Source organism: Camelus ferus, chromosome 3 (assembly GCF_009834535.1).
Source record: "Camelus ferus isolate YT-003-E chromosome 3, BCGSAC_Cfer_1.0, whole genome shotgun sequence".
Classification (NCBI taxonomy): domain Eukaryota; kingdom Metazoa; phylum Chordata; class Mammalia; order Artiodactyla; family Camelidae; genus Camelus; species Camelus ferus.
This window is the reverse complement of record NC_045698.1, coordinates 27,200,139-27,226,563: the sequence shown is the minus strand read 5'-3', so window position 1 is coordinate 27,226,563 and position 26,425 is coordinate 27,200,139. Positions and strand designations below refer to the sequence as shown.

The 26,425-nt window shown below is 31.8% G+C and overlaps 1 protein-coding gene across 2 annotated transcripts in view; it reads left to right on the top strand.

Moving 5' to 3' along the window:
- RICTOR (RPTOR independent companion of MTOR complex 2) overlaps positions 1-26,425 on the top strand; it is a 102,198-nt gene that overhangs the window by 38,650 nt on the left and 37,123 nt on the right. For both annotated transcript variants that reach the window (XM_032471310.1, XM_032471302.1), the window contains exons 4-13: positions 1,884-1,948; positions 2,800-2,931; positions 5,976-6,039; positions 10,838-10,964; positions 13,931-14,100; positions 18,922-18,989; positions 22,077-22,144; positions 24,532-24,614; positions 25,678-25,765; positions 26,254-26,344. In XM_032471310.1, the coding sequence (XP_032327201.1) occupies positions 1,884-1,948; positions 2,800-2,931; positions 5,976-6,039; positions 10,838-10,964; positions 13,931-14,100; positions 18,922-18,989; positions 22,077-22,144; positions 24,532-24,614; positions 25,678-25,765; positions 26,254-26,344 (956 nt within the window). The remainder of the gene's footprint in view (positions 1-1,883; positions 1,949-2,799; positions 2,932-5,975; positions 6,040-10,837; positions 10,965-13,930; positions 14,101-18,921; positions 18,990-22,076; positions 22,145-24,531; positions 24,615-25,677; positions 25,766-26,253; positions 26,345-26,425) is intronic.

Below are 26,425 nucleotides of genomic sequence, written 5' to 3'. Positions count from 1 at the left end.
ATACAGTGACAATGCTAGTAATCTGAAATATCTCACGAATCTCAAATGAATACTAAATTATTTTTAGTAGTGATGAGTATCTTTTTGTGTGTTTTAATCCTTTGAAATGGGCAGTATTTGTATGTGTGTTTTCAGTTAGCTGTTCTGGAAAAAAGAACAGTTAAATTCACTTACCCATTTTATGTGTTTATAACCAGAGTGTGTGTGGTTCTCTAGACTCTTGATTCATACCACTTTTGAGTCTAGAGAAATGAAATAAGATGGTAATGGTCAGTTATTCTTTTTTTTTTTTTTAAATCCAAAGTCCTTCCCTGCCATGTAAATAATTTTAATACCAAAGCGTAGTAACATTTCACTGGGCTCTGGACTCAGACTGGTTTGGTTTGACTTCTGGCTTTACTGCTTATTAGCTTTGTGGCCTTTGGAAGTCGTATTACGGTTTCTAGCCTCAGTTGTCTTCATTTACCAAAATATTACTTACTTTCTAGGGTTGACAAGATTAATAGTCAATAAATGCTACTTCTGTTACTATTCATGCATACTGTATATGTAATGACTCTTCCCAGATTATGTAAGTAGCTATTCATTGTAAACAGTTATAAAATACAGAAAGCAAAATAAATCACCTATGATTGCACTTTCATTTTTTGATGCTAAAATGCTGATGTATAGACTTAGTAATAAATTAACTACACTTCAATAAAAATAAATAAATATAAATGTTGATGTATAGATTTTTGAAAAGTACTTAAAATGTATATCTTTTTTAGAAATGTACATTTTTTTAGAATATTCTCCCTAATTTACCAGTACTTTTGCAGGTTTTCCCTTGTCTTTCAGTATTATATAATATTAATGGCTGCATTAGGTTCTTCCTTTATCAGCATTTTGTTTCCAGTTCCTTGTTATTGTAGGTAATGTTATAAGGATCTTGTGCTTGAACCTACTTTACATTTTAAATTATTAATACAAATCACCAAAAGAAGACCCTGATTTTGGTGCATTTTTCCCAATTTATTTTAGAATATGTGTTTAGTTTATAGTTCTATCAGCAGTGTATTTTCTTATCTAGTATAATCATGTTAAAAAACAGTTTCTTGCCAATTTGATAATAAGTTTTATTTAAATGACATTTTTCAATGTGTATAAATCTATAAATCCAGCAAAATATCCTCTAAAAACATATGTGGGAAAAAAATCATTTCCAGACAAACAAAAACCAAAGGAATCTATTTCCAGCAACCTTGGCTATAAATTAAACAAATGAAGACACCTATAAAACAAACAAATCAACAACAACAAACTGAGAATTCTTTAGGCAGAAGGGAGAATATCATACATTTACCACTGGAGTGAAGAGTAATGGAAATGGTGAATTTGTGAGTAAATATAAATTGATATTGACTAAATATTAACTAAAATAAAAATAATGTCTTACAGAGCTCGAAAGATAGGTAGAAAAGAACAACAAAGTGAAAGGTAGGAGGAGTTAAGGTGTTGAAATGAAATTAAAGTGTTGAAAGAGTCGCATTGTTGAGGACATGGTATAATAATTTCTATCAGAATAATAAGTCAGCAGTGCTTGTTGTAATCTCTATGGTAACCACTAAAAGAATAGGTTTTAAAACAGTTAAAGTGTTGTGTGGAGGAAAATAAATAATAAAAAAAATAATTAATTCAAACAAAGGCAATAAACCTAAAACGTCAGAGCAAATAAAAAAACTAAAGATGGTAGAAATAAATCTGCATATTTGGACAATAGAATCAGGTAGTTTTCAAAAATTTATTAGAGATACCTTATTTTACAGTCTAAAAATGTAATGTATATAAATAGACAAAAATATATAACACATGTATGCATGCTAATTTTCTTTTTCTGACAGCTTCTTTGTGATATTGGCCACAGTGAAGAAAAACTGGGTTTTAACTATGAGGATATAATAATTTGGTAAGTATAGTTTTAGTTCCTTCCCTCATCTCCTGGATTTTAGTAATTTCAATTTTAGTAATTTTAAACTAAAAATAGGATAGCGTAACACCTCATATTTGATTTTATAAAAACAGTTTGAACATTAGAAAAATTCGGGATCCCCAATATTTTTAACTATTATCTTGTTCTTACTGATATTTTGTAATTATCAAATATAAAGAACCAAAACTAAAGTTGAAAAGTACCTGGACTTTGTAATTTAAAGTTCTAAGTTAAATCACAGAATTAAAGTTCTCGTAATATTTTCAGGGACAAGAAGAACCTGTATAGTTATCTCTGGATCTCACCTAGGACAAAGTGTGCTTATGGCAGACTTGATTTTCTCAAGCCCATCAGTAGAGGCATAATGTTACAGTTTCACAGCCATCTTTTTTGGTGTGCTTAGGAATTAAAATAGAAATAAACGGTCTCTGTCTACTGTCATTATAAAGTATTTTTATTTATTGGTTTAATTCAGTAATTCTTTCAGAGGAGTGAAACAAGTATAGGTAGACAGAGGAGGAATAGATTATAGAGGCATATGTGTTACAGCTTGAAAAAGACATTTAATTTCCCATTGTTTATATAAAATCAACTACAGAAGGTAGATCAAAACTCAGTAACATTTTCTTGATTGGTAAGACTGTACCAAGGAGGTACAGATTAAAAAATACTGACATTAGTGAAGTTCTGTGGCTTACAGTGAATGATTTTTATATATGTAAAATGACAAGTAGCGTAGCTTATTTCAACTGAGGAAAGATTTGGTACCATAACTTTATCTGTATTTGAAACTCATGCAGCCAGACTTTTTGTTTGTTTTCATACAGTTTGCGGTTAGCTTTATTGAATGAAGCAAAAGAAGTGCGAGCAGCGGGGCTACGAGCTCTTCGATATCTCATCCAAGACTCCAGTATTCTGCAGAAGGTGCTAAAATTGAAAGTGGACTATTTAATAGCTAGGTAATTTTCCTAGAGCTCTCTGTTTTTCAATGTTTTTTAAATTGTTTATTAAGTTTTAGCATACCTACCATAAAGTATACAGATTTTTACAGATAGATACAACCAAATACTCGATTATCCCAAGTAAGCTACAGAACGTTCTCAGCTTCCCGATAAAGTTCCCTTGTCTCCAACCAGTAGTAAACATTACACTGACTTTTCTGATTGTAGACTAGTTTTTCCTGTTCTTGAGTATCATATATTGGAAGTATACATTGTTACTCTTTGCTTTCCTCAGTTATCTGTGAGATTTATCCATGTTGATTTTTTAAAAAAAATTTCTGTGTAGTATTTCATGTTATGAGTAGAGTACAATTTATTTAATCCATTCTATTGATGATTTTTTTTCTGGGTTGTTTTTAGCGTTTGCCTGTTTTAAGTGAAGCTGCCCTGAACATTCTTGTACAAGTTTGTTGGACATATGCACTCATTTTTCCTAGGTATATATGTAGGAGTGGAATTACTGGGTGATAAAGTTTATGTATAATTAACTTAAGTAGTTATTGCCAGTTTTCCAGAGTGATTATACTGATTTACACTCCCACCAGCAGTGTTTGAGAATTCCAGTCTCTCCACATCCTCATCGGCATTTGCTGTTCACAGTTTTTAATTATACCCTTTTCTAGCTGTAGTTTCATTGTGAGTTTCATAATAGTTTTAATTTTCCCCTTTCACTGCTTGTTGACTATTTGGATATCTTTGTCTTCTGCTCATTCGTAAATTAGATTGTCTATCCTGCTGTGTAGGAGTTCGTGATGTCTTCTGGATATGATTCCTTTCAAGTTTACATATTGAGAATATTTTCTCCAAGTCAGTCTCAATTGATAAAACCCAATTTAGCAGTCTTTTATAGTTAATGCTTTTGGTGTCTATAGAAGATATTATCCTATGTTTTCTTCTAAAGGTTTTATTCCTTACATATTAAAGTAGGTGTCATGTCACGAGTCATTTTTGTCTTTATAGATATCCAATAAACATTAACATTTATTGAAAAGATTTTCCTTTCATACCTAAATTGTTTCAGTTTTGTTGTAAATCGGGTAACTGATAAGTAGGGTTCTACTGTGGTGTTCTCAGTTCTCTTTTTTGGGTCTATTTGTCTATTTCTTGTCCCATTTTCTCACTGTTTTAAATTACTGCAGCTTGACAATAAGTGTTAATATGTATTAATGTGAGCCCTCCAGTTTTTCTTCTTCAAGTCTCTCTTGGCTATTCTGGATTCTGTATTGTGTACGTTTTATTTTATGTATTCATTTTTTTTAAAGTGTATTTTATTTATTTTGGGGGAGTGAGGGGAGGTAATTAGGTATTTTAGTATTTGTTTATTCTTAGAGGAGGTACTGGGGATTGAACCCAGGACCTCATGTATGCTAAGCATGTGCTCTACCACTTGAGCTATACACACTCCCCCACAAATAACATAAGAGTTACTTATAGCCCTCTTATGACAACTTTAATATGTAAATTGCTTGTGTTCTCTTTCTGTTGTCATTTTTTACCTTGATTTTTGGTTACCTCACACTTTGTTTTAAGGCATACCTCATACTATTATGTGATTGGATGTGAACATTGCGTATTCAAAGTTTTTGGCTCTGGATCATGTTATTTTTTTCTTAAAGGACTTAAGTTGTATTCTGGAATGTTGGCTTATCACGCTGATTCTGTTAAAATTTGGTTTTACCTTTGCATTTGCTCCAGGAAATGGCTGTTGGGAATCTCAAGTGAAGAGGTTTAGCAGAATCTCTTCATCATGACCAACCTTGAGCCCTGACATCTTTCTTAGAATATTATGTACCTGCTGAAGTTTCTGCTCAGTTCCTTAGCTTCTCAGCAGTAGCCTTCTGCTTGGTTTCTTGAACTTTAACCTTGCATTTGCACAACTTAGAAACTGGCAAGTGCCTTGGAAAGGGGATTGTATGCAGATTATTGCTTACTTTCCTGTTTTCTTTTCTCTGAGCTTTTTTTTCCTTAAGTCAGAGACACTTTGGCTTCCCTAAAGTTCAGTCTGTCTCTCCAGTCCAGTAGGACTTTTGCTTTCTTCAAGGACTCTATTCCCCTAAAACTGGGACAAAGCCTGGGTGTCCCCAGGGACAGAATCTGGGTGGATGTGGAGCTTGTGCTTCTCTTTCCGGGGATTTTATCCATTGGCTTTTTAACAGCTACTCTATAAAGTACTTTGTATAATCTTTATAGTTATTTTTGGCAAGAGACTTGGTCTGATCCATACCTCTCTGTTTGTGGCCAGATCTGTGTCTATTTACTTCTTAATAAAGTTGCTTTAGATTAATTATATTCAGATAGCAGAAATGCTTTTTGAAGAGCAAATTATTTGTCTATCTATATATGAACTATTGATTAGAATAGTGAACTGTCTAATCATAAGTAAAAATAAAATATTCTGCTATATAAACCAAACTCTTTAGAAATTGAATAATAAATTTTATAGAGAAATGTCAGTGAAGTAATATTTAGCATTAGTTTTTGAAGTACATTTAGATTTTAGTTTATGTTTTGGTAAAGTAGAATTATTATAGCCAATATAAGACTTAGAACTTAGTCATAATATATAAAATTTAAGTTCTGGTTAAAATCACAATTAAACTAAAACATAGACTTGAATTATTTCCCTTCACAATTATTATAAAAATATATGTGAACTTTATCATAGGTGAGTATTTTTTCAGTGGATTTTTGAAAAAATATTACTTTGCTCTATGTTTATTATTTCTGTATAAATGTATGTAATTCTATAAATTATTTACTGTATTCTTCTTTCCTGGGGTTTTGAATGAAATAGTTTTGAAATGTTTTATTATAACAAGTATTTATCATTAAAGAGATACACATTAAGTAAATAAATACCTACTGGTACTGAAAAAATTATATGTATTAAAATTTAAAAATACTGTATTGATATTATGAAGATGGGTCTGCTCTAGTGATATTATACAAAAATTGTTTATTAAGATTTTTATCAGTAATTAAATATTTTGTGTATTATTTAGGTGCATTGACATACAGCAGAGCAACGAGGTAGAGAGGACACAAGCACTTCGATTAGTCAGAAAGGTAGGCTCTATGTCTGAGAGTAAAGGTACATTTATGATTTTCATGTTCAGTATTTTAGATTTTTAGATTTAGACTGCTTTGTGAAATCTTTCTATTTAAAGGTTGGATTCTCTTTAAACATTTTTATTTTGTTAAAATTATATATAAGTTCTAAGTCTATTCAACTTCAAGGTAAACAAATGTTTTGTGTAATTATTCTGTGTGATTGTGTATAGGGAGGACAGTATTTTTTATAAAAATGTTCATTGTAAAAGTATTTCTTCCTTTAGTGGACATGTAAATGAAATTCTACATTGATATGTTATTGGAGAAAAAAGATTACTTGCTCCTTACCCTGATTTTTTCTTAATTGTATGCTTGGAGTTAATACTATGCAATAGGTGTCAAAAGTTACAAGCTGTTTGTTTTGAAGATGAATTTGGATACAATCAGTAGGCAGTTGGAATAAACAATCCAGACTATTATATCGGGTAAAAAGTCAAAATCTAAACTCTGCAAAAGAGGATGTTAAGAAATAATCCATATTGCTTCTAATGAGAGGCCTTCAAAGAATTTTTTGTTGTTAATTAATGTAATGTGATGCCATAATGGCAGAGGACTAGAGGGAACTGAGAGTTAACCTGGTTAAGATACAGCTTGTGTAAGAATTTTATCATGTTTCATCCTGAAAATTTATAAGACTCGTGCAGTGTATATTTGTTTTAATGTGAAGACCCCTAAAATTATTATTATTATTTTAATTTTTTTAAGTATTTTTTTGAGGGGGAGGTAATTAGGTTTTTATTTTATTTATCTTTAATGGAGGTACTGGGGATTGAACCCAGGACCTTGTGCATACTAGGCATGCACTCTACCACTGAACTATACGCTCCCCCCAGACCCCTAAAATTATTTAACAATTAACTTTTTTAGCTCTTCTCATCTTTCTCCACCTTTGAATCCAGCGCATGCTCCAGGGTTGTGGAATGTTGAGTTTGTGCCTTAAGTAGATACCCTCTTCTTTTTCCTTCCATTTGTCTAGCTTATGGTTAGTAATAGTACCCATAGGTGAGCATAGTTAAGAAATAAATGGATGAGTTATCTTAAAAGAAGTTTGCAATTCTAGTAAGAGTGATATTGGAAATAGATTAAAAATTTTTTGCTATAGGTAAATTGTTATGTTGGCACTGTGATTTAATGCCTTATATTTAAATTCAGAAGTTAGGTTTATGGTTTTTACTTATTCATACAACCTCTTGGCTGCCATGATTTCAAGAATTCAAGATAAGAAAACGAAATTTATTTCTGAAGAACCTAAAGTAACTCTTTGATTATTGAAGTTAATATATACATCAATACTTATCATACTAGGAATTTAAAGTGAGAAATTAAAAAATATATTAATTATTAAAATGACAAGTTCACTACAAGTAAACATAAATCAAACTATATTTTCCAAAAAGAAAATTAGTGAGTAGAGTGGCATTTTAGATTTTTACAAATCTCTAGAGTATTTGTCCTGATAGAAGATAGCTAGATTGTAATATTTGCTTCTGCATTCAGTCTGTTGTGAATCACATGCAATAGAGCCTCTGGAAAACTTCCATATATACTTGTGAGAGAATGAGAGTAAAAAAAATGTAATGTATTTGTGTTACTATGAAAATAGTTTTAACTTTGCAGAATCTCTGAAAATATCCTCAATTTCCTGGACCACAGTTTGAGAGTTGCTGCCTTAGAAAATCATTTAGAAGAAAAAACAACTTCAGATGGTTTGAATTTAATTCAGCTTCTTTGAATTATTCACTAAATATTTTATTTTAATTTTGTACAATGTTTTGTACAAGTTACAATTTAGTTTATAAAATAGCCCAGTAAAAGTAAACAGACCCTTAAAAACAATTTAATAATTTTATAACAAAAATAAAATTTTATTTTGTTATCTTCTGGAGAACAGAGTAATTTAAGGCAGATACCATTTGTGGATCCAAGAACAGGAAAATTGCTTTTATCTAGTGGTAAGAGCTCAGCTCAAAGGAAGAGCTGTGTCGCATGGTTCCTCCTTGGTTTAGCTAAAAGCAATTGGAGTTAAAAGGAGAGCATGCTTGCTGAGTGAACAGTGGCCTCTATCGGCTAGAGGAACTAATTTCATTAGTACTTTTAACAACCCAAGCACATATTTCTTTTTTTCCAGCAACAACTTGGCAACTGAGCTAGTAGAAATTAATGTTAATATTATAATTACTAGGTCACTGTGGGTTTTTTGTATGCATTCAAAACAGTTTTCACATTTTCTTTGAAAGTATTAATCTTTTATATTTTAAAGGAAAAGCAGAAACTATGTTGCTTTAGGTTAACTTGCTTTATGAATAAGGAATACACATGTTGCTTTTCCTTCTCTTTCACCTGTTTCATTCATTTAGAAGATTTTTTCTTTATTTGGTTGTTTCTTTTTCAGTGTCTCTGATTTCTTTTACCCTCATCTCTCTCTCCATTCCGCAGTCCTTCCTGATTTTTGTCTCATTTTCTATATAATTTTCCCACTAGTTAGCTGTTGCTACTCTTTATCCAATTTAAAATCTTCTTACTGCCTACCTGATTTAAGCCATTATTTTCTTTATATATCATTTCTTTATTCATGTAATAAGAGATTAATATAGCACAGATTTTTTTTTTTAAACAGTTGAAAGGGATTCATTTAAGGGAATCTCTTGTCCTCGATACAAAGCAAGATATTGGCAAAGCCAGAGTGAAAAACCTAGTTCTCCAACATTCCAAACCTACACTGGCCCATGAATCCTTTTGATATTAAGCATAACCTGCTTATCTTGGCACTCAGAGCCCACTTCTGGGTCAACCAGTTATGACCTTGTGCCATTGTACGTATAGACAGGCTACCCTCTACTCCCCACCACTACTATGATCATTACTTCTGTCTTACTCTTTTTATTTCATTTTCACCTCTTTCTACATTATATCCATCTTGCAGTCTCAGCTCAGATTTCAAATATTCCCTTTGTAGATTTTAGTGTTTCTCTAATTGCTTTATAGCAGTTCTACAAATTTATTACCTACTCGTATCTTTAATTTGTTTTATCATGTCAAAAGAATGATTAAACTTTTATTTCAGTAGAGACTAAATTCTACCACTTTTCCCTCATTGATTACTCATTGATTTATGAGAAAAGCCTCCTATGATTTACCCAGAGTTTAAGAGTTTCTTTGCATTTATTTCCTGAAAAAATAAGAATGATTTCATTTATAAAAACTTTAAATTATAGCTATCCTTTTCATAGCACTACACTTGAGATACTAGAGTAGAATTTTATACTTGAAATTCTAGAAATGACTTGGTCATATACATCTTAATTTACAAATGAGGAAACTAAGGCAGAGAGAGGATTGATTTGGCCAGGATAATGATTTATTGATGACAGATTTGGTCCTGAAAGCCAATTGATCTGGCTTCTAGCCAGCTCTTTTTAGAATGCGTTATATACATCTTACTATTTGGGGAGTTTTTCTTATAAGCTCCTCATAAACATAATAAATAGATCAATAAGTATTAAAATATAAATTAATATCATAAGAATTTAGAATTTTCTCACCCAGGAAGATCAGTTTCTTATACCTCTTTTCCCTTTCCTCTCCTCCTTTCTTCTCCAACAGTTTAATGGAAAATTCTGATTTAGAAACAAATGTGAAAGCTTTTGTAGATTCTGTAGTTATTGAATATCTATGTTTTGGTTGTGGAACAGTATTCTGTAATTTCAGTTGAATTTTGTAATATCACATAATGCTGCTTAAATGACAAACCATTTGCAAGTACTCTAGCCAATACAGATACTTCCTTTGAACTTCTGTAGGACTTAAGTGGCCATTTTAATTTAGTATCACATCCTCTAATTGCGTCATAGTACAAGACTTATTCTTCAACACGATTATAAACAGTAATATTCAGGACAGGTTAATTATCTTCAATATTTATCACCACCCAAACAGAAGAAAACATTTTATACTCCCATTCCAAAGATTTGTTATTTTGAAGTACTTTATCTACCAAATACTTTATTAAACAGTTGTTAACCACAGAATTTTTTTCCTGTTTTTCAAACAGAAGATACATGTTATCTATTTTCCATATTCCAAATATGTTATTGCCAGTTGAACTTTAAAGTGAGATTCATCGAAAGTTTTATCACCAAGGACATGTTTCATCAGAATTTTTGAAATATTAAAAATAGCTGATGGATTATTAACTTTGTCTTTCAGTATAGCAACAGGTGATGATTAGAGATAGGGAGATTATTAGGCATCAATTGCAGCAATCAAAGTAAGAAGGAATGGGGGCCCAGGTCAGTTCGATGGTGGAGAGAATAGGGTTAATGAGGTAAATTGGTAGGACTTGGTGTTTGTATAAGGGGACAGAGTCAGAAATGTAATAGTACAGTAGTATGTTGACAGTTGTTGTCACCACTGATAGACCTTGAGCACCGAAAAGTTGTTTAAAGTAGAGTTTCTTTTCTAGAGGAGATTATAATCTCAGAAACATTACATCTTATTGGTCAACTAGTTTATAGTCTGGACTGTTCAGGGGGAAAAGCCAACTTTTTTTCCATGGTTATGATTATTAACATTTATTGCATCTGTTATTAGTTATATTAGTCCTTTGACATGTTCATATGAAGCAAAAGATTAAAATTGAGACCTGGATCTTATTAAAATTCTATGATCTTGAACACCTTAATCTAAGCAAAATAGGTTTTAAAAATGTATTATGAAATAAGTAACTTCTTTTTCTGATTCCTCCCTGTTACAGATGATTACTGTGAATGCCTCCTTGTTTCCTAGCTCTGTGGCCAACTCATTAATAGCAGTTGGAAATGATGGACTCCAAGAAAGAGACAGAATGGTTCGAGCATGCATTGCCATTATCTGTGAACTAGGTCAGAATTTTCTTTAAGAAGTAAAAATGTAATATTTTAGAAAAAATATATAACATTTTTAATGTTTTTAATACATGAATTCTTTAGTTATTTATAAAAAGATATGAAAAAGTAGGACATTTCTGATAGGGAAATAGGGAACTTGCTATTTAAACAAATAATTTCAAAATGACATTAAAGTTCAATAAATTTTAAAGTTTTACTCATCATGAAATTTAATATATAAGAATTGTCCAGATTCCAGTAATTAGAATAAAATCTCTTAAAGTCTGGCTCTTAGACATTAGTCATCCACACTATATCTTGATGTGAGTTAAAAACAATTCACCTTAACATTAAAAAAAAGAATTCTAAATGCAAAAGGAGTAAAGAGTTAAATGGGGAAAATATGGGGGGAAATGGATGAATATTTAGCTGATCATGGTAAAGAAAAGGAGTTTTGAAGTATCAAAAGAAAACATTTCAGCAGCTATAAATTTTGTTGTAAGGAGGTAAGAAAATATGCAGTCCTGGAACAAAGAAAAAATTAATGTCATAAGCATGATAGTTTATTTATATATAGATCAGTGAGGAAACAAAGTAATTCTCAAAGAAATTCATGGCTAATCAAAAATTTAAAAATTTCAACCTGACAACCAAAGAAAATTTTAAACGGCAATATTTTTTCCCACCAAAAGTAGAAATGCTATCTATAGGTTACATTTGCTCTTGATATAATAAATAAACAACAGAAACTTACATCAAAGAAACAAAAGAGCCAAGCCTTATCATTGAGAATTTAAAAATACTGTCCACAATACCTCTTTATTTAGAGACAAACTCAGAATTTTAATTAAAGAAATTTTGAAGATAATAAAAATTTGACTACATGTCAGTATATGGGATGCCTGGAAAGCTGTATATTCAGAGTTAACGTCTCATTATCAGATGCTTTTATAATTAAGCAAAAATTAATGAGAATGAGTGAACCCAAAAAATAGAAAAAGAAGAAAAAAAATCAATTTTAGGGTAAACAGGAGGAAGGCAACAATGATTTTGAGTCCTAACTAGAGAACAAGATAGATTATTTAATCTAATTTATATTAATTTGAAGGAAAAAATGATACACATATACTTGTTTGAAAAATGCAAAAGTCAGAGAAATAAGGATGATATAGAAATGAGAATATAATAGGTGTTTTTTAAATTATAAGGTAGTGTTTTTATACATTTGAAAATCTTATTGAAATGAATGGATTTTTGGAGAAAATTTTTATTTGCAGTTGACTCACAAGTAGGAAACATGATGGATCAAAAACCATACAAGTACTTAATAAATTAACTACCTGCAAAGAAGACTCACTCAAGTAGTTTGTCTTAAATAAATTGTTTTAAGGGACAGATAATTCTTACATCATGTAATCTAACTGAAAGCCTTAAAAATATGGCAACTTACCAAGTTTTTAAATGACAGTAGCATTTTATATACTTATACACATTGCTATACATATACACACGTATCTATACACATATGTAAAATAAAATAGAATGCTACTTTATGAACATTCTAGAATATCTCAAATCAACACTATTACTCTTAATGGTAGATCTTAACATACACTACATCCTTTTAAAAACTCTTATTAAAACTTTTAGCAGGTTAGCAAGACAAAATAATAGATGAAATTTACATGTTGGAAAAAAGACATACTTTGTAGATGCTATATCTAGAAAACTGTGAAATCAACTGAAAAACAACTTAAGCAGTTCAATACAGTGGAAATGTGAAAATACAGATTTCATAGATTTATTTTGTTTCAGCAATAGTCAGTAAATATAATGGAAAAAAGTACTGTTTCCAAAGTAGAAAAGAAAGCTGTATACAACAAATAAACTTAGTAAGAAATGTGGATGACATGTGTGTGGATTGGAGAGGTACTTTTCAGTTTGTTTAACTGAGTTTTCAAGAAGGCATAGCTAATCTGTATGGGTAGAAATGAGAATATTGGTTGCCTTTGTCATGGAGGAGAGAATGATAGAAAAGTGTTGTGAAAGAACTTTCTAGGATTTTGAAAATTCTGTACCTTGATTAAGGTATGTTACCAGGGTGTAAACATTGTTCAGGACTTGACTGAGCTGTACATTCAGATATGTGCATTTTACTGTATGTAATTTTACCTTAGTGTAGAAAAAAAAAAGAGGAAGAAAGCTAAATCTAAAAGTCAGCTAGAATAAGCAGGAGAAATCCAGCTATGAAAACATTTTTTTGCAAAAGAATAAGTGGACGGGAAGGGAAAGATTTTTTTTTTCTCACATCTTAAAAAACTATTATGCTAGGTTATTGAGAGGGAAAAAATGAAGGAGAATCAAGAGTTGCGTATTTTGATATGTAGGAAACTTTAGTATATCAGAAGTATAAAAATTAGTTTGGAAAGCATGCTGGGATAATTGATTAGATATTTGAAACAAAAATTGAGTATATCAGTATTAAGCCAAACTCAATTTTCTGACAGATTGAAAACTGAAATGTTAATCCTGAACTCATTTAAAACACACATATGCATGTGCATGCATACAAAGAAAATACCTGGTCTTTGAAGTAAGGGAGGAGTTTCTGAGCTTAAAATCTGAAGTTAAATTATAAATTAGGTAAAAGATTTGAAACAGATAAAGGGGATAATATTTCCACTATATAAAAAACTCCTTAAAATTGATAGGAAAGAAGAACCCTTCAGTAAAACATGGACAAAAGATATGAAACAAACAATTTAGAGACTTTTTTTTTTAAAAAAAAACAGGGTTTTGGGAAGTATATTCAGTGATTCTTATTAGACACATTTTATCCACATGCCCTTTTAAATGTCATTGAGTAGAAAGTTTTCAAGTCAGAAAGGAAATTACGTTTTAAAATAAAATCCAAGATTTCTGATTAGTTTTTATTAAATAATCCCCTATTTAATATATTAAGTTTTTCTTTTTTATTTTAGCACTTCAGAATCCAGAGGTGGTGGCCCTTCGAGGTGGACTAAACACCATCTTGAAAAATGTGATCGATTGCCAATTAAGTCGAATAAATGAGGCCCTCATTACTACAATTTTGCACCTCCTTAATCATCCAAAGACCCGACAGTATGTACGAGCCGATGTAGAGTTAGAGGTAGGAACTCTACTGTTCTTTTCTAGTTTTAAAATATGACTTTAAAAACATACTCTTACTTTGAAATTTTAAAGTTAGTAGATGCAGCACAGCATTAATTATTAAACCTAAATTAACTAATAAGACGGGCTTATTTTCAACAATATTGTATAGCTCATTCAGTTTGGGCTAATGGAAAAAAATTCTGAGGAATACTTCATGAACTTCTAAAGTGAAGTTTTTTTTTTTATTATCTGTGAAAATTTGACTTAAGCACAAGTAAAATTTTATAGACATTTACCTGTTTAAGAAGGCTGTTTCTTTTTAAGACTTTAATATGTTAATTATGTATGAATAGCTCCTGCTAACTATATACTATTTATTTATTGAACAATTGTAAAATTCTCTGAACTTGGAAGCACTTGTTGGCAACCAATGACCATATATACTTGAAAGAAACAGGAAACATATCTTTCTTTCTAAAATACTCTACAATTTAAATTTTTTACTAATTCAATGTTTTTTTAGCAGTTTAAAATAATAAGGCTACCATATACTCTTTTCTATGATAAAGTATATGGTAGAGGTTGGAACAGAATTATCACAAACTAATAGTCTGTGAGAATATATTACATTGTTGTCCATCGCAGATATCATTTAGAGTAAGTTTAAACCAAGACCTTGTTTGTATTTAGGTATGAAATTATGCAAATTATAAAAGATTTATTGTTCCCTGCTTTGTTTAAATCATTCTATAAAACTTGTCTTAAATGTTATAGTTCTTGTTTTAGTAGGGCTATTAGAAATATTTGAGATTATAAAACTGCCATTATCCTATATCTTAATGAGCAAATATAAGTACAATATTCTCCCTTATAAATGATTTTAAATACATTGTTCATAGGAGTCCAGTGGGAGTAAACTGGCATTTTTATATTTTACAGTGTCTTTAGCTCTAAGTTTTTTCTTTATCAAGTGGAAAAACTCTGATTTTAAGATCGAAGAGATAATTACAACAAAGGAAGATTATATGTAAAGGCCTGTTTTTTATTCCTGTATAATTGTACAACAAATTAGCATAGCCTTTGTTAAATGAAAAGAGCCTTGAAGAATATGGTAGTCATTTAAGTACACTAAATGTCTTTGCTTATATCTTGTTCTTTAAAGCCACAAATGTTAGTTCTTTTATTCCTTTACAAGCTCTCCCGAGAATAGCACAGTGATTGAGAGAATAGACTTCGTGCTATACAGATCTGGTTTTGATGTTTTGCTCTACAGCCTACTAGCTTTATGATTTGGGGCAATGATTATGATTATTAGCCTCTCTTGGATCTGTTTTTTCCTAGGTAAAATGAAGGCCATGGTTTTTACCTTAAAGAATTATTGTTAAGAATAAATACTATAATAATAATGGTAGTAGTAGTAATAGAAGCAGCTAACACTGATGTAAAGCTTATAATGAGTTAGGCAATATTTCCAGGCACTTACATGTATTAACTCTAATCTACATAAATGTTTTACTTAGTACCTGGTACATAATAAATATTCAGTAAATACTGTTTGCCTTGGATTGATCATTATCATCATCTTCTGCTTTATCATTATCCTCTTCATCCTACAGTCTACTGTGACAGCAGAATATTATTCTAGTTTTTATTAATTATATTTTATCAGTTTTCATTCTAAGTTGATAACTTTGAGTTTCTTTTCCACGTACAAAGGAACTGTTTTCAGTGCTACCATCTCTGTTGTTCGCTTTAAATCTTTCTTCTGTAAAAAAAAAAATCCCTTTTTAAATTTACCTTGGCTTCTATTTCTACTATGTGTAATAAGTTTTGACTTTACACAGAAAAATGTAGATTTAATGTAATAATGTTATTAGAATAGGTAGTCTGTAAGGATTATAGAATTGTAATGTTTTATAGTGAATTAAAAAGCAACATTTTTTTAAACTTATACTTCAGAGTAGGATAGGGTAGTTTATAGCATCTGCTGTGGAAAGGTGGAAAAGTTGAATAATTATAGATATATATTTAAAGCAATATAAAGCTGGGAAAGTGATAAGGACTAGAGGGAATAAAATTCTGGGGAGAGAAGATTCATTGAGAGTTGTCCTGAAGACATATAGGTGCCCTTAGGGGCACTTGCAAATTTGGGCCACAGACTAGAGGTTAAGAACATGGTCTTCGGCCTAGGTAGAAGACCAGAGTATTTGGCAGGCAAATGTATATGGAGTGACAATGAACTTAGAGACATGAAAAGTTCCCAGATCGTCTGATTTACTCCTCTAGAAGTTTGCTGAAATAAAAATGTATGGAGAACAGAGGCTATAATGTCAAAACCTGAGGAAAGCACAGTGCAATATGCTGTGGTCTCCAGTGCACAAAACAAGTTCTCCCAGGAGGAGGGGCCTTGGGCAAAAGCTGAAAGGCCTCTAAGAAGTAGTGAACTTACACTAGTTACATGTGGTTGCCTTTTTTCCCTGGGGCCACTTCCTGATCAGGATATACTTAGAAACTGAAACTCCAGGTAGGCTTTTTCTGAGATCTGAAAAACCAGAACAGCTTTTAATAGTTGTGTGGTACTCAAATGACAAACTGGATATTTCATAGCTGATTTCCTGATCTTGACTATTTCCCAAATTCTGAGGCTATTATAGATGGGTGGCTAAAGATTAAGTTCAAAACTTAACAAAATATGTAGAAAGAATTCCCAGTCTCTCACTACTAAGGAAAAAAAAAGCTTGCTAAGATCTCTATTGAAAGTATTGGAGGCCCATACTTTAGGAACACAGGAAAACCAAAGGTATACTCAAATCTTATCAAAAATGCAGTGTAGTCTCAATTGAACTCAGTTGGTTATTGCGATAAACTGATCAGCCCCTTTAATCTACCTGACTAACAGAGGAAAGGATAAACAATCTCTGATAGAGATAACATCACTTGGAACCTTTCATAAAATTCATATTGTCTGACATTCAATCAAATTTCTGATTGAATGTCATATAAAAAGAAATGACTATGTAACTGAAAACTGAGAAGTTCCATAGAAACATATCAACAGGTGATCCAGATATTGTAGCTAGAGGGGAAAGACTTTAAAACAAACATGATTAAATTGTTAAGGAAAATGGAGAAAAAGGAGAAAATAGATGAAATAATGGAGAATTTTACCATATGATTGGAATATGCAAAATGAATCAAATGGAACTAGTATTGAAAAATATAATACCTGAAATTCTGAATGAAATTAAAAATTCATTTTAGACAAGAAGATATTATTAGTAAACTGGAATAAAAGTCAATGAAAATATCAAGTAAAGCATGAAGAGGGGGTAAATAAAAAGGAAGTGAACACAGCAGAACAAAAGGAATAAAACGTAATTATCTTCGGAGAAGAGAGAAAATGAGCAGAAGCAAATATCCAAAGAAACAATGGTCAAAATTTTGTTTCTAAAACTGATGAGAATTCATATTCATAAAGCTCAGAAAACTCTTAAGGTAATACAAAGAAAACAACATGTAAGCACATTATGGTAATATTGTTGAAAACCAAGACAAGTAAAAATCTTAAAATCATCTTGAGAAAAAAAAGACATTACTTCAAAGGAACAAGTCTGACAGCTGATTTTCCATCAGAAATAATGGAACCAGAAGGCAGTAGAATGAGTAGAATGACATCTTTAGAGTACTGAAAGAAAGTATTACCAACCTTCCCCAGAGAAAATGTCTTTCAAAAATAAAGGTAAAAACATTTTTAGACTAAAGAAAAAAGTAAAGACCCAAGGGAATTTAAAGAAACACCATTCTTTCTTGAATTGCTTGCCTTTATGTCATGAAGACACTAAAGCAGCCCATGGGGAAGCACCCATGGGGAAGAACTGAGCCCTTTTTTGCAACAATTAACACATTGTGAGTAAGCCATTTTGAACTAGATCCTCCAGCTTCAGTCAGAGATGACTGCAGCCCTGACCAATATTTTGACCCTGAGCCTGCACCGCTAAGCTCTTCTAGATTCCTGACTCATAGAAACCATGTGAGATAATACGTATTTATTGTTGTTTAAAAAATGAGACAGACAAAAAGAAACTTTAAAGGTAGTCCTTGGTCAGAAGGAAAATGAGCTGAGAAAACAAGGTAATGTAAGAAGGAAGAATGGCAGAAAAGGTACACATATAACTAAATATAAAAGAATAGTCATTGTCAAAAGCAGTATTTGTAGTATCTTATGTATTTTAAATTATATTTAAAATTAAAGTTCAGATCACAATAAAGCAATAGGCAAGGCAGAGGGATTGGTAAATGAGATAGTGGTTAATTAAAGCTCTAAAATGAGTGAGCATAACAAGGTTGCTAAATACAAGGACAGTACACAAAAATAATTTGGATTTCTTTATACTAGCATTAAAAAGGAGGGTGTAATTTATAAAATAAAACCATTTAAATAATGTTCAGAAGTAGGCAAAACTAAGTCATAGTGTTAGAAGTCAGGATAGTAATCCTGGGGTAGATAGGATGAGTACAACGGAGGAATGAGGAGGCTCTGAGGATGCTAGTTACAGGAGTGTTCTTAGTGTGAGAAAATCCATCAAATCTCATATTCATGATTGGTGCACTGTTGATACATTATACTTCAATTTAAAAGTTCAAAAATTCAATTTCTACGTTTAAAAATTCGCTCAGATATATTCCTTGATGATGAATTTGAAGAAATAATAAGTCTCTCAAGCAGTATACCCAATTAGAGATACAGAGAAGTGGAATTTTAGCTTGTTATAAGAAAAATACATTTTACACTAAGGACTCTCTTTTTTTTCTTTCCTTTTTTTTTTTTTTAAATCAGCGAATTTTAGCACCCTATACTGATTTTCACTACAGACATAGTCCAGATACTGCTGAAGGACAGCTCAAGTAAGTACCGTGTGTGTTGCTATATTAAAGCTTTTAGATTTGCCTGATTGCATATAGAGCCAGAGCAAAATGAGTTTAAGTAAATTTCCTATTTCATGGAATTACATTGTATATCTCTGATAATATAATCAACTGTGGTTTAAAAAATTAAAAGTAAGCTTTGGAAAATATGAAGACTTGGAATTAGTTTCTTATTTAAAAAAATGTAAGATAGGCTGCAGTAGAAACCCAAATCTTTTAATTGTTTTTCAACTGTCCTCTATCTTTAGCACTATTACATTGAGAGACTAAGAGAATGAAATAACAGTGTGTAGAATGAAGAATTGCCTTAACAAATTGAGTAAGCAGGAAGATATACTGTGTAGAATTTTGAGAGTAAGACTGATAGGGAAATAAAAGGAAATAAAGATTATTTTCTAGAAATGAGATGATAATTTTCAGAGTATTTTTGGAGCGAAAAGCACATGTTCATTAGGTATTCTGGGGTAACAAATTAAGTTGATTTAGGGAACAAATAATGTACTATCTGTGAAGATTTTGCCAGTGACACAGTTCCAATAAATAAGCTATCAGATGTTTTTCTAGTAAGACCTGTTGGATTGCAGACATACGTTGATAGATAGTATGCTTTTAAAATTCCTCACTAAATTTGGGGACATTGTGAAATGGATTTTTTCGTTTTTCTCCTGAATTAAAAATAGTGGTTTCATATCTTTAATCACCTCCATCACTGTGGGCTCATTGCACCCTAATATATCTGGACCTGAGCTGAGAAATCAGAATAGACGTCCTCTGTTTAAGATTCCTCAGGCCTTATTCTTGCTAAATTATGAATTAGGATTCTTAAAGCTCCTTTCTTGGCTTCTTCTTATGACTCTTGGACATTCTCTTTATTGATGGAGAGTGTATGTATTTTCTATTGGTGCATGACAAATTACTGCAAATGCAGCAGCTTAAAATAACATCAGTTTATTAGTGCACAGTTCAGTAGGTCAGAAGTCTGGCATGGTTCTTATCTGGAGGTTCTGGTGAAGAATCCATTTATTTCTAAGCCCATGCAGGTTCTTGGCAGAATTCACTTCTTGCCCTTATATAACTGAGGTTCTTGTTTTCTTGCTTACTGTTAGCTCGGCCCTACTCAGCTTCTAGAGGCCACCCTCTTTCCTTGGCATGTGGCACCTTTCATCTTCAAACACAGCAAGAATTCCTTGAATCTTTGTGCTCTGAATCACTCTGACTTTCTCTTCTACCACTAGCTAGAGAAAGCTCTTCAGTCATATCAAGTCTTCCAGATGATCTCCCCATCTTAAGGGCTGCTGGGCTATATAACATAAACATAATCACTATCATGACAGTGATGTCTTATTCACAGGATCCAGGAATTAAGGTCTGGAATTTTAAGGGAATAGGGGCATTTTTAGAATTCTGCTCACCAGCATGAGCAAGAGGTGAACCTGGATATTCTTTAGAGTTGAGGGGAGAAAGTATATTCCACCAAAATCCTTTCTTTCTTGTTTGATTCTATACTTTGCTTTCCTTAAATTTCTGAAGTATGGTCAGTTTCTGGAGCCTGGGTATACTGTGGCCGAGGGATAAGTTTTAAAATACTACAAATTTATCAAATAGGCTAGAGGATGGATTACCAAACAATCACTATAAGTATGTCAGTAACATTTTTAAGAGAAAAAACACCAAAAGCTTAACCACACAGTGGTCTGATTCTCATTTCTTCCACCACCCCACCGCCCCATTTTAGTTTCTGTTATGTTCTCATACTGATCAGTGCTACACATGAGAGCTTTGTGTGGTTAGTTTGTTTGCTTTTAAGTGTTTCGTTCCTCTTTTGTAAACTAATGATTTCTCACTACTCTTTAATTTGATTTTCTGTCATTGTTCTTTATCCCTTCTGACTTTTCTTTCCCAGTTCTCTGGATTTCTGTATTCTCAACAGCTGTTAAGAACTTTATTAGGGAAGTAAAAAAAAGTTGGCACAGAGAAAAATGGACTGTTGACAGGGTAGATTTGGTTGAGGTGGCATAAACAAAGAGTTTGCTGTAAATAGATTGCTATTGAGTATTGGAACATAGAGCACACATGGGAAGTGATTAACAATATAAATAGTTCTATTGGGTAATTAATTGTCATAAACTATTGCATAGAAAGGAACAAGTGAGATGATTGGATACCAATTTTAAAAGAAGAAAGTAGTTGGTAGTAGGCTCCAGGTCACGGAATTGCAGCTGTACAATAGTAAGAAAGTAAATTCTGCCAACAACCTCAATGAGCTTAGATATGGATTAATAATAATATCTAGTTAGTGAATAACAACCTAGTGAATATATGGGTTGTTGAGCTTTCTTGCTAGAAATGGTCAAATAAGCTTAGGGGCAAGACTTTTGAAGTATAGAGAATATATGTGGTAGAAGTAAGAGGTTTGTGTGGTAATTTTCTCTGCTAAGGGGCAGCGCTTTGACAGATGCTTGTTAAGCAGGCTGGTGTTGTCTCATACTCAATTAAAGGTGTTAATGAACTATCTCAGTTTTCAGAAAGAGCAGGAAAAGTAGAACTGAATAGAAAAGCAAAATTTATAATTTTTTTAAACCATGTTGTGAATTTTAAATGGTGGGGGGATGACCAATGCATAATTGGATAATTTACTTTGAAGTACATGTGATTTTTTTTTAACACCTTTGTTGTGGTGTGGTTCCTGTACAATAAACTACACATATTTCAAATACACAATTTGATGAGTTTTGATAGATGAATACACCAATAAAACCACTATCACAATCAAGATAGCTAACATTTCCATCACTGCCCAGGAGGTGCAGTTTTTGAACTCCCAGTTTATCCTTTTCCACCCCCTTTACCCCCTGGTAACTATAAGTTTGTCTGTCTGTTTCTGTTTTGTAGATAAGTTCATTTGGGTCCTGATTTTTTTTTTAACATATCGTTCAATTTCCTATGTAAATATTTAAATGTTAAGTAATGATAGCTCTTATTCTGATACAGTAGCAGGAAAAGCTCACTTTTTATTTTAACATAAATTTCTTTGACACGCCCCTCTCCCTCTTTCCCCTCCAATAGAGAAGACAGAGAAGCAAGATTTCTAGCCAGCAAAATGGGAATCATAGCAACATTCCGGTCATGGGCAGGTAAGTTACTTTGTTCTGCTTTATAATATCCAATAAGAAACACTTGACTATTTTTTCAAATGTTAAATTAGTATTGCAGCATCTAATTTTGATGTTAACCTAGTCTTTCATTATATGTTGTTAGAACCAAGAGGGGTTTGTATAAAAGTATTAAAATTGACCATTTGTAAGTCAAGTGCTAATGGTAACCTGGGCAATTAAAAAAAATTAAACATGATCTATACCAGAAAAATTTTTAGTGTTAGCTTAATATGTAAGTAAAGTTTGAGACCTAAAAGTACAATGTAGAGTGTCATAAATACCAAATAAGCAAGGTGGGCCATTAGTAGTTCCAAATTTCTTGAGAAGAGGGATTATACATATTTTATCTTTCCATGGAATAAAAAGCAAACATTTTTCTTAAAATAATACCAACATTAAATGTATTTATATTAATGGTTACCTCTTCCTTTTTGAGTTTGTAGAATAATTTAACGGGTAGCATACAAAGGAGTGTAGCAGTAAATAGAAGAAGAAAATTTACCTGAACATTTCTGTATACCTAAGTAACCTAACTAACACATCTTTTCCATAAAAAAGACCATCCCAGCCGTAGACGTGGCCCCTAGCCAATATGTTTACAAGGACTTCCTCTGGCCTCTCAACATTTTGGTAAAAACCCAAGCCTTGCTACACCTCATGACTGCCTATTTCCCCTGTCCTCATGGACAATCTAGGATTCTATGAGGGCCCAGCCATCACACATCCTTTTTTATACTGTACCAGCCATAGAAACTAACACAGTCCTCCTGCCAAGGACAACTTAAAAGGTTGGGGGTCTTCTTCCCTCCTGTTGAAGTTAAAAGAGAAATATTCAAGTTAAAACTCTGCTTATCCCTGTGTGAATTCATTAGTTTTGTGTGTTATTTTAATGCATTTCAAAGAAGGTTACAGAATTCAGTACTCTTGACTCACTTCAGCATGCACATTATTACCTAGAGTTCATTGTTTGTTTAAGGCCCTTATTTGGTTATTTTTGTTTGTTTGTGGTTTTTTGGGGGTTTGGGTTGTTTTTGTTTGTTTGTCTTGGGTTTTTTGTGAGATAAAATTTACCTCTTATGGTGAAATGCACAAATTTTGAAGGTACCGTTTGATGAGTTTTGACAAATGATTACACCTGTGTATCTGGATTCTTTTTAAGATACGGAATATTACCATCATCCCAGAAGGTTCTCTCATGTCCGTTCCTGATTAATCCCTGACCCCACTCCCATAAGAAGCAACCACTGTTCCGTTTAATTTTTATCATAGATCAGTTTTGTCTATTCTGAAACTTCATATTAGTGGAATCTTACTGTATGTATACTTTTGTGTAAGGCTTTTTTCACTCAACATCATGATTCTGATTTCACTCAACATAACGATACTAATTTATGTTGTTGTATATAGTAATAATATTCCTTTTTATTGCTTAGTAATATTCCATTGGGTGAATATACTACTGTGTTTTTAACCTTCCTCCTGTCAGGTGAACATCTGACCTGTTTCCAGTTTTCACTATTCTAAATAAAGCTACTAAGAACAGTCTTGTACAAGTCTTCTTTTCAGACATTAGCTTTCATTTTGTTTGGGTAAATACCGAAATAGAATTGCTGAGTCACAGGGTGGATATATGTTTAGTTTTATGAGACATTGCCAGGCTTTTTCTTAAAAATCTTACACTATTTTATACTCCCATCGTCAATGAGTGTGAGTTCCATTTGCATCTGATGTTGTCAGTCTTTAATTTGGCCATTCTGGTGGGTGTGTGACTATATCTCATTGTGAATGCAGTTTGCATTTCCCTGGTGACTAATGATATTGTACACTTTGTATGTGTTTATTGGCTACTTACATATCTTCCTTTGTGGCTTGATGATAATATGTTTAAAATGTTTGACTAAATTCTCTCACTTAATATTTTGATCCATATAATTTACTTGAAGTCTGTCAGTTATGCTCTTCTGCACATTCAATACATCTTAGACTTAAACTTTTAAAAGACAAATGCTAAGCAAAGTTTTTCCCTTTAGATTGAGAAGGCATTAAATAAGTAAGACATTGTCTTATTCTCTCGTGTTCTTAATCCTTGATATTTACTCATTAGCAAATGAGGATAGTAAGCAGTCAGGTCCATGACTCTTTTTGGGTATGAAACAAATAGAAATCATTTAAATGATAAAATTATCTCTCATCTGTTGAGAAATTCAGAGAATATTTGAAATACACTGTCACTTATGGTAACCAAATAATATGATGGTATAATTTAGCTTGGAAAAATATCACAGATTTTGTATTACGGATACATTACTATAGAAAAAAATTTTTAAATTCAAATCAGTGATTTTTTTTCTTTTTATCCTTTTTAGGTATTATTAATTTATGTAAACCTGGAAACTCTGGGATCCAGTCTCTAATTGGGGTACTTTGCATACCAAATATGGAAATAAGGGTAGGTGAAAGTTATCCTGATTGTTTCATTTCTGAACTTTTAGTGAAGGAAATTAATTGGAAAAAAAAGTTATTTCAGGTGATGCTTTTTCCTCATGAATTGTTAATCTATCACTGAGCATTTTAAAAATACATGAATAAATACTTACTGCTTAGTTGAACCCTAAGGATATAATATGAATCAGTTGAAACACGACTGTTGTTAGGAGCTATGGCTGTATTCAAATTAGATTAAAAATACAAAATTGTGCTTTGTTCACTAAAACATACAAACAATACAGAAGGGCATTCTTATTGTAAAAGGTTCAGGCAATACAGAAATATAGGAAAAAGTAAATGTAATATTTGTGCAACTTATGCCTTCTGATTTATGTTTTTATATGAGTGGTGGTTTTGATCAAAATTGGATTGTCTGTATTTTCAGGCTTGCTTATTAAATGTTGTCCTAAATTAATAGTGCATAGGATTTTATATTAAATAGCTAAAACAAATTGAAATTAGAGGAAAAAAAATAAACTCTTCACGTGGTTCTTCTTTTTCCTCTTAAATGTTTTTGTTTCTTGTTTCTTTTTATTATTAGTAAATATTAGCCAGAGGTGTCTTGCTTAAAATGTGAACTAAAAATAAAAGCATTTAGACCGTGGAAATGTAAGGATGTGATTATAGATGGGAAGACCTATAAGCAGGGAACTAAAGGTTCCAGTTCAGTTGACTTCTTACTTAGATAATGGCAAAAGAACATGACCTTTGGAGTCTGGCTGACTGAGGTTTGACTCCTGGTTTTATTATTTATAGCTTCATGACCTTGGACAAATCACTTTCAACCTTTAAGTCTGTTTCTTTGTGTGTACAATGGAGATGATAAAAGATTTATTGAAAGATTACATCGTGCATGTAGTAGGCATTCAGTAGTTATCACTTCTGTAATATAGGCCTGATTTCTAAAATACAGAAGGCCTGTTTTTTTTAATCATTTTTTTATTCTGTGAATAAGACATTTAAAACATTTTAAGGGAAGGTTTGTTCCATAAAAACAAATGAACTGTACTTATTTGCATTTGCAGCGAGGTCTGCTTGAAGTGCTTTATGATATATTTCGTCTTCCTCTACCTGTTGTGACTGAAGAGTTCATAGAAGCGCTGCTAAGTGTAGGTAAGTATTGAGGTGCATTTGTATCTATTCAAGTACTGTGATTTTTTAAATGGTTTGCCTGATGGAAGCAGAATCCTTCAGAGGAAAAATACTGAACTAAACATTGAATATCATTTTCTTTTCTTACTGCATAATCATGACATGAGATTAATATAAAATAAAATCTCAGATAAATTTCTTAAAAAAAACTTAATTAATTCTCTATCAGTATAGCTTTTGAAATGAGTAGTGAAATTAATAGAAGGATGGACCTCTAAGAAAGGAAGCGAGGGGATAATAAGAAACCTATATGATTTTCAAATGACTCCAAGTCCTACAATGAAGGAAGTTAGATCTTTGTTCATTTATATAAATCATTTTGTTCTGGATGCCTTTTTGAGTCTTTTTTTGTTTTAATAAGAAAATTACTTATAGCCTGGTTAGCTAATGGTTGTTTGAAGTGTTTCATTGATATCTCATTTTCTTCTAACTGAATTTAATTATTTTAGATCCAGGTAGATTCCAAGACAGCTGGAGGCTTTCAGATGGCTTTGTAGCAGCTGAGGCAAAAACTATTCTTCCCCATCGTGCCAGATCCAGGTAGAATTTAGATATAGAAGTAGTTCAAATGTATTACATTTACTGTTTTATGTTAAGTTTTGTAATACATGAAACAGTATT